Source organism: Orcinus orca, chromosome 3, assembly GCF_937001465.1.
Source record: "Orcinus orca chromosome 3, mOrcOrc1.1, whole genome shotgun sequence".
Classification (NCBI taxonomy): domain Eukaryota; kingdom Metazoa; phylum Chordata; class Mammalia; order Artiodactyla; family Delphinidae; genus Orcinus; species Orcinus orca.
The window spans coordinates 19,467,048-19,475,894 of NC_064561.1; the positions used below are offsets into that span (position 1 = coordinate 19,467,048).

General features: G+C 56.1%; 1 protein-coding gene across 1 annotated transcript; it reads left to right on the top strand.

Moving 5' to 3' along the window:
• The first annotated feature begins 449 nt into the window (after positions 1–449).
• On the top strand, positions 450–5,602 carry DOK3 (docking protein 3). Its single transcript, XM_004284796.4, has 6 exons — positions 450–467; positions 1,169–1,267; positions 2,226–2,531; positions 4,209–4,308; positions 4,421–4,593; positions 4,692–5,602. The coding sequence occupies exons 2-6, from the start codon at positions 1,196–1,198 to the stop codon at positions 5,388–5,390; spliced, it is 1,350 nt and encodes a 449-aa protein (XP_004284844.1). The 5' UTR covers positions 450–467; positions 1,169–1,195; the 3' UTR covers positions 5,391–5,602.
• The last annotated feature ends 3,245 nt before the right edge of the window (positions 5,603–8,847 follow it).

Genomic DNA, 8,847 nt, shown 5'->3' on the forward strand with positions numbered 1-8,847 from the left:
TGAAATGGCAATGAGAATGCAAAGGACATGGTGTCTGAGGCTGCCAGAGCTCAGGGCTGCTTGGGCCACAGTGGGCACAAAGCCAGGTGAATGAGGCCCTTGGAAAAGATTTCCTGCCCGAGAAGCTACACACCCCACATGTGACCACCAAACAGTATTCAGCCTGTTTACACATTCCTTCCCAGAAGTGGCACTGAATAAATGAAATGAGGCTGTTCTCAGGATTCAGATTCATATGCAGAGCTCCCATACTGGCCTCCAGGAAGACAAGACTGAAACAGGACTCTAGCAAGAAGCAGAGCTTAAAAAGCCTGTGAGCTCTCCAGGGAACCCGCTGGGGGCGTGCCACCCATGCTCACGTGGCTGGGGCCGTGCCATGAGGGCTGGGGCCTTTGTGCTCTCAGACAGCGTGGGGTGGTCTGGGGAGGCCTCCCAGAGGAAGAAGTCCCAGAGCCCTGAGCAGCACGGTGAGAGGTGCCCTGAAGGGGCCAGGCTGGGGGAGGTGGAGGCCAGAATACCCAGCACCCTGAATGCTGGGCCAAGGAGTCCAAGCTAAACCTCAGGGCACTTGGGAGCCAGGAAGCATTTAGGGAGGGAAGAGACAGGTTGGTTTGGGGTTAGAGAGGGCCCGGTGGGCCCAGGTGGGGACGTGGTTCAAAGGGGAGATGCCAAAGCTGGCAATGGATAGGGGCTGTGAAGACGGAGAGGAGCAAGTGAACATTAGAACTATTTCCAGAATAAAGACAAGCAGACCAACCAGGATTCCAAGGGGGAAAACAAGGAATTTGCCAGTCTGGCTAGAGAAAGGTCCTGGGGTAGGGACCAGGCTGTGGGAATGACAGGCCCCAGGGTACACAACAGCCCCAGGATGGGGGAGGGGTAGGAGCTCCTGATTCGGGAGCCAGCCTGCGGTCAGAGGCTCACACCCAGCTGACCCAGGCAGGCACGGGTCATCTGGTGGTCCAAGGCCCCTGCCTGGCACTAGTGGGTACCTTGGGCCAGCTGGAACCCCAAGGAAGAAATATGTGATGCCCTTCACCCCCATCCTAGCTCCTTTTCCGAAGACAGGGCTCCCCTCCCCCAACCCTGCAGCTGCCTCTCTGGACAGAGGGAGGGGGAAGTGGCCAGAAGGGGAAGTGTGAGGAGTTCCCCTCCGGCCCGTCACCAGTCTCCTCAGGCCCTCGGAGCGGCGGCCATGGCCATGGAGCCTCTGGAGACACCCATCAAGGACGGCATCCTCTACCAGCAGCACATCAAGTTTGGCAAGGTGGGGACCCTGGCTGCCAGGCAGCTGCCTGGGACAGATGGTGGGCCTCTGCCCCAGCCTTGGACAGCCCACCAGAACCTGGGAGAATGGGGGTAGGAGTCCAGGTGGGGAATCCAACCCAGGTGTGGGGAAGTGGAACAGAGCCCCATTCTCAGCCTGAGCAGGTTGGGCTGAGTGGGCCTTTTCGAGACCCTGCCTCATTTACAGATGGGAAGCCAAGAGCGGGGGGAGCCAAGAATGGAACCCTTGGGGCAGGGCAGAGCTGAGAGGCTGGTTAATCCAACCGCCTTCCATCCCATCTACTAGTGGCACTGTGGCCCCTCGAGAGGGCTGGAGGCTGAGCTGGAGGAGCCCCCAAAAGTGGAGCTCCATCCTGCAGAAGAGGGCTCAGCTCCTCCCAGCCCTGTCCTGGGGTAGCAGGCCCTGCACACACACAGCTCAGCTGCAGCTGCTGCCCAGGCAGATAAACCGTCTGTTTCCTTTGCTCGACGCTATTTGCATGTTTCCTTCCTTGCCATCATGAGACTGAGGCCTCCCTCCCGCCCCAGCCCTTGTTCCGTGGCCCAATTGACCTTTTCTTTACAGGGGGTGGGTGCACCAACAAAGCAGTAGTGTCAGGTGGTCTGCTCTGGCCACTAGATACTTTACAGACATTGCCCAGTAGAAGCCCCAGCCCCGTGTTCTCATAATCTTTTGAGAGACGAGGATCCTAGTGCTTATGGGGGGGTCACAGTTAGGAAAGCGTGGGGTGGATTTGAAGCTAGGGCTGACCGACTCCAAGCACAGACGCTTCCTGCTGCCGGGCTGGCTCTGGCAAGGCATCCTCTGTGGCCTGAAGAGCTGCGAGGCAGAGGCCAGCCTAGGTGGCCAGGAGTGTTTGCTAAGTGGCTTGTGCTAGGCTGAGCTGCAGGGAGAACTGCCACCCGAGGGTCATCTCCCCCATCTTCATCTCCTGCAGAAGTCCTGGAGGAAGGTATGGGGTCTACTGTATGCAGGAGGCCCATCAGGCGTGGCACGGCTAGAGAGCTGGGAGGTCCGGGATGGTGGCCTGGGGCCAACAGGTGACAGGTCTGTGGGGCCTGGCCGGAGAGGAGAGCGGCGGGTCATCCGCCTGGCTGACTGCGTATCCGTGCTGCCGGCTGACGGTGAGAGCTGCCCGCGGGACACTGGTGCCTTCCTGCTCACCACCACGGAGCGAAGCCACCTGCTGGCCGCACAGCACCGCCAGTCTTGGATGGCCCCCATTTGCCAGCTGGCCTTCCCGGTGAGCACAGAGTGGGCGGGTAAGGCATCCAGGGGCCAGCCGGGGAGACCAGTTCACTCACACCTTGTTCATCTCCATGCTCATTCACATCTCATCACTCAGCAAGCACCTGCCAAGCACCTAGAAGCCTGGGAAACAGCCCAGAAGCCCACAGAACAAATCTCAGATGGCCATGCATGCTATGGAGAAAATGAGAGGCTGGGTGGGAGCAGGAGTGAGTAGGGGGATGTTAGGATGGTCCAGGAAGGCTTCTCAGGAGAGGAGAGTGCGCCTGAATCCTTGAGGAAAAATAACCCACCAGGCAAAGATCTGAGGAAAGAGTGTCCTAAACACAGGTCTGAGGAGTCCCCTGAACTAAGGGAGCAGCATGGGCAAGGGCCCAGGGAAAAGCTTGATGTTCAAGCAGCAGAAAGGCCAGTGTGGCTGGAAGGTAAGGAGTGAGAGGGGGCCCAGGAAGAGGCAACAGTGGAGAGTCCGGTGGGAGCCAACTGAAACTGCCTTGGGCCACATGTGGAGTTTGGGATTTTATTCTGAGTGTGAGGAGAAGCCTTTGGGGAGTTGGACACAGAAGCTGAGAGTTTTAAAGCTTTACAGGATCCGTGATGGACCAAAAGGAAATGAGTGGTGGTTCCTCAAAAACTAAACACAGAGTTAACATATGACCCAGCAATTCTCCTAGGTGTATACCCAAGAGAACTGAAACAGGTGTCAAAATAAAACTTGTACGAGAATCTTTAGAGCAGCATTGTTCACAATAGCCCAAAGATGCAAACAACGCAAATGTCCATCAACTGATGAATGGATAAACCAAATGCAGTCTATCCATACAACAGAACATTACTTGGCCATAAAAAGGAATGAAGCACTGATACATGCTACAACATGGATGGACCTTGAAAACACGCTAAGTCAGAGAAGCTAGACACTAAGGGCCACACATTTTATGATTCCATTAATGTGAAATACAGAAGAGACAAATCTATAGTGACAGAAAGCAGCTTAGGGGTTGCCAGGGAATGGGGAGAGGGGGGAATGGGAAGTGACAGTTAATGGGTACGGGGCTTCCATTTGGAATGATGATAAAATTCTGAATCATACACTTTAAAATGGTTAAAATGGTAAATTTTATGTTGTATATTTTACCACAATTCTTATAATTAAAAAAAAAAAAGGGAAATAAACAGGAGCAAGGAGACCAGTGGAAAGCCATTGCATTTGACCCTGGCCATGGTACCATGGGCCAAGGTGGTCATGATGGAGAGCTCAGGGTCAGAGCCCAAAGGACATGGTGGGAGATGGGGAAAGAGGCCAGAGATGGGAGGAACAAGTGGCCATTCACTCGTGGGTCCCACCCTTGAAGCTCCCACCCCTTTACTGCTCCAAGCTGTCAGGGACACACACAGGCCGGCCCAGTCGCTGGCCAACCTCAAGGGCAATGGACAGCCTCGTTTGTGCCCTCTGCTTTATAGCACTCAGCACCCTCAAGGGGGAGCCGGTGGGGATTGCAGGTGGGGAAATAGGCTCAGAAGGGTGTCCAGGGTCTTGCAGTGTGTCAGGGGCAGAACTGGGACTGGCACTCAAGTCTCTGGGTGCCCTTGCTTGTCATGAACCCCAGAGAAAGGATGTGGGAAGAGGAGTGGATGGGACACTAACCTCTGACCTTGTCCCATTCCCCAGGGCACAGGGGAGAGCTCCCAAGGACCAGGGGAAGCAGAGGCTCCCAAGAAGGGCCTGGTCCAGATGGAGGAGAACTCCATCTACTCCTCCTGGCAGGAAGGTGAGTCGGGGAGGTACAGGGGCAGCCTCAGCCCTAGCACAAACAGGGCTGGGATCTTTCCGGGACCCCCCGGGGGGCTGTGCTTGTGGCCCTCACGGCGCCGTGCCTGCAGTGGGCGAGTTTCCAGTGGTGGTACAGAGGACAGAGGCAGCCGCCCGCTGCCAGCTGAAGGGGCCCTACCTCCTGCTGCTGGGCCAGGACTCCATCCAGCTGAACGAGCCCGCCAGCCCCCAGGCGCTCTACACCTGGCCCTACCGATTCCTGCGCAAGTTCGGCTCCGACAAGGTGAGGTGCTGGGCGGCCGCCCCACTGGTCCCGCAGGGAAGGGTAGCGGTTGGCGGGCGGCCCCTCAGCCGCTGACTCCCCGTGCCGCCCGTGCCCAGGGCGTGTTCTCCTTTGAAGCCGGCCGCCGCTGCGACTCGGGCGAGGGCCTCTTCGCCTTCATCAGCCCCCGCTCCCGCGACCTATGCGGGGCCGTAGCCGCCGCCATCGCCCGCCAGCGGGAGCGGCTCCCGGAGACGGCGGGGCCCCAGCCCTGCCCCCTGCCGCGGGCCACCTCCCTGCCCTTGCTGGAGCCTCCGGGGGAGCTGCGGGAGGTGCCCCCGGGGCCCGAGGCGCCCGGCTCCCGGAGGGCGCGCGCGGCCGAGCCCGGGCCCCAGAGCCTGCCCCCTGTGCTGGGCCCCGCAGCCCCGGACGAGCCGGCGCCCGCGCTCTACGCGTCGGTGTGCAAGCGGGCCAGCCGGCTTCCGGACGCCGCCGAGCACCTGTACGAGAACCTGTGCGTGCTGGACGCCGGCCCAGCGCCCGACGTCGGCTGTCCGGAGCAGGAGGGCCCGGGCGGCCGCAGCCCCCTGGCCAGCCACATCTACCACAATAGCCAGGACCTGGGCTGGCCCGGCGCGGCCCATGACAGCAGCCTGGAGGCCCAGTACCGGCGGCTGCTGGAGCTGGAGCTGGCCGACGACGGCGACGAGGCCGGGGGCTGCGCCCGCGCCGGCGCCCACTTGGGCTTCAAGGCCAAGCTGGTGACGCTGCTGAGCCGCGAGCGCAGGAAGGGACCGGCTCCCTGCGACAGGCCCTGACCGAGTATCGTGGCGGCCGGAGGAGAGGAAGGCTCTCTCCCTGGGACAAGAGGGCGGGGGAACAATGGACATCTGCAGACACACCCCCACACTCACTCTAGCCTGGAGGGACAAGGCAGACAGCCTGGGGAGGACCGCTCAGGTGCCCTGCTGGACCCCAGTGTACAGTGTACAGATTTGCTGGTAATAAAGCCTTTTAGTTCTCCTCTCCATCCCACCTTGTGGCCCACAGTCCATACCTCCTCCCTACGGCTCCTTGCAGTGGCTTGCCCGGGTCCACACAGACCCTCAAACACAGGCATTGCAGCAAACACCAGTGCCCTGTACTGGGTTCCAGGGACACACGTGACCTGGACCTGACCTCTGCCGCCAGTAGGCTGAAGTCTCCTGGAGCAGGAGGGTGAGATGCAGGTAATTACGGCTCCACGTGGTCCTGTTCAGCAGAAATAACTCCGACAGTAGGGCAGAGGGAGAAATAAGGCTTGCTGATGGGAGAGGTGCCCCCTGAATTGAGTGTGAATGGCAGGCAGGGCTTCACCAGGCTGGCAGTGAGCCCTGGAGCTTTCCAGGATGAAGGTGGGCATGGTGGGTGCAGAGAGCAAGGGAAGACCATGGACCTGGAGGGCTCCAAGGGGCTGAGGGAGAGTTGGCCGCACATGAGAGACCTCACCATCCTACAATGAGCTTGGTCTCATCCTCAGTAGAGGGACATAGTCAGCCAGGGAAGCAGTGTGGAGGCTGATTTTGAGGGACCAGAAAGCCTGGGCTGGGGAGGAGTTGGGGGCGGGGGGGAGACGGGCAGGTGGAAGGGAGTTCAAATGTGCGCACACCCAAAACACTCCCCACTGAGACTCAAAAATGCACAGACACTTCTGTGGAACCCCTGGCCTCAGTCTTCCTCAACTGTCAAGGATAAAGATCAAATTGCATACCAAGTATACATTCATTCGAGTTTGATCAGGTGCCTACTCTGTGCCAGGCACTGAGGTCACAGCCATGTTCATTACAGCCACAGTCCTGTTCTCAAGGAGTCCTCACTCCAGAGGGAAATAAGGAGTCTCTTGAAGACTTTAGTGCCTGCCTTACTGTCCTCCCCTTATTGCTGTTCCTGTCACCAACGCTGGGCCACCATGCACTCAAGGATCGTGCCCCCAAAGATCCGGCCTCCTGGCCCCTTGACCTCAACTCCACCTCAGCTGCTCACACCCTTGGTACATCCCAAGCCTCATCTTTATGACAGTGACACTCCACTGACACTTCACAATGATACAGTCTTTTTTTTTTAAATAAATTTATTTATTTATTTTATTTTTGGCTGCGTTGGGTCTTCATTGCTGCACACGCAGGCTTTCTCTAGTTGCAGCGAGCAGGGGCTACTCATTGTGGTGACTTCTCTTGTAGCGGAGCATGAGCTCTAGGCGCGTAGGCTCCAGTAGTTGTGGCACATGGCTCAGTAGTTGTAGCTCTAGGGCTCTAGAGCACAGGCTCAGTAGTTGTGGTACACGGGCTTAGTTGCTCCGCAGCATGTGGGATCTTCCCAGACCAGGGCTCAAACCTGTGTCCCCTGCATTGGCAGGCAGATTCTTAACCACTCTGCCACCAGGGAAGCCCATTTATATTCATTTTTATTTATTTATTTTTTTGCGGTACGCGGGCCTCTCACTGTTGTCACCTCTCCCGTTGCGGAGCACAGGCTCCAGATGTGCAGGCCCAGCGGCCATGGCTCACGGGTCCAACCACTCCGCAGCATGTGGGATCCTCCCAGACTGGGGCACGAACCCGTGTCCCCTGCATCGGCAGGCGGACTCTCAACCACTGCGCCACCAGGGAAACCCTATATTCATTTTTAAATTGAAGTATAGTTGATTTACAATGTTTCAAATGTACAGCAAAGTGATTCAGTTACATATATACATTTTTTCAAATTATTTTCTATTATAGGTTATTACAAGATATTGAATATAGTTTCCTGTTTTATACAGTAGATTCTTTTTGTTTTGGCATACTTTTTTTAATTACAAATCTAAACCTTTTTGTTTCATGGCTATTTTTGTGAGGTTCCAACCAGACTGTGGAAGAGAATGTCTTTGGAAACATCTAGGGAACTGGCCCTGGAGCTGCAGGTGTCCTAACCACCAGGGGGCACTGTGTCCTAGCCCAAGGCCTGTTTCTACCCAGGGGCTGTCTGTGCAGGGAGCTCTTAGTGGCACCATCTAGGTCTGAGCCCTGCAGGGACCCAAGGACTGGGATCCCAGGGCCCTCTCTGTTGGAGGACTGCCCAGGGCCCCAGCTGCCACTTCTTCCTTTGCTCATTTGCTGTTTCACTTTCTCAGTCCTTCCTTCATCTGTTCATTCATATCCACTGTGTGCAGGCACTGGGGAGATGCTGAACAAGACAGACAAGCCCCTGCTCTCATAGGAATGACTTTCTAATGGGGACAAAGGACAATGAAGAAACAAACACTTAATATAATGTCAAATGGTGGTAAGTGCTATAGGGAAAAATAAAGCAGGATAAGGGACTAGTGCATTATGCAGGTGAGGTGTCAGGGGGCTGCTGTTTTAGATAGGACAATCAAGGAAGGAGGAGGCAACATCTGAGCAAGAGACCTGAACACAATGAGACAGCCTGTTGTTTAGATATCTGGGAGAAGGTGTTTCAAGCAGGAGTCACAAGTGCAAAGGCCCTGAGGCAAGAATACATTTGCTGTGTTGGAGGATTAGTGAGGAGGCCGGAGTGGCTAGAGTGGAGTGAGCGAGGAGCAGAGTGATGGGGGGTGGACCCAGTTTATCAGTGTCATGTATGTCTGAAAGACTTTAGTTTTAAGCACAATGCCAGCCCCCTGGAATGCTAAAAGCTGTGGGTGATGTAGTGTGATTTCTGCTTTAAAAATACCACTTTGGGGACTTCCCTGGTGGTCCAGTGGTAAAGAATCCACCTTACAATGCAGGGGACGCGGGTTTGATCCCTGGTCAGGGAACTGGGATCCCACATGCCGCGGAGCAACTAGGCCCGTGTGCCACAACTACTGAGCTCGTGCGCCTCAGCTAGAGAGCCTGTGTGCCACAAATTACAGAGCCCACACGCCCTGGAGCCTCTGCACCACAACTAGAGAGAAGCCCGTGCACTGCAACTAAAGACCCTTCATGCCTCAATGAAGATCCTGCGTGCTGCAACTAAGACCCGATGCAGCCAAAAATAAATAAAATAAATGAATAAAATAATAAACACATCTTTTAAGAAAATAAATAAAAATAAAAATACCACTTTGGCTGCTGCATGGAGAAGACTCTGGACTGGGTAAGGGTAGAAGCAGGGAGCTCTATCAGGAGACTGTTAAGACGTCCAGGCATGAGACAAGTGTCAGGGACAACCATGGAAGCCAGGTGTGGAACAGATTCTGAAGGTGGAATTTGCAGAATCTGATGTATGACACAGAAGGTAAAGGAAGGAAAA

Excerpts from the sequence above, each read along its gene's own strand:
- DOK3 (XM_004284796.4), top strand. The coding sequence starts at position 1,196 with ATGGCCATGGAGCCTCTGGAGACACCCATCAAGGACGGCATCCTCTAC. Across the intron at positions 1,268-2,225 it reads AGCACATCAAGTTTGGCAAG|AAGTCCTGGAGGAAGGTATG; the intron begins GTGGGGACCCTG and ends CATCTCCTGCAG. Across the intron at positions 2,532-4,208 it reads TTTGCCAGCTGGCCTTCCCG|GGCACAGGGGAGAGCTCCCA; the intron begins GTGAGCACAGAG and ends CCCATTCCCCAG.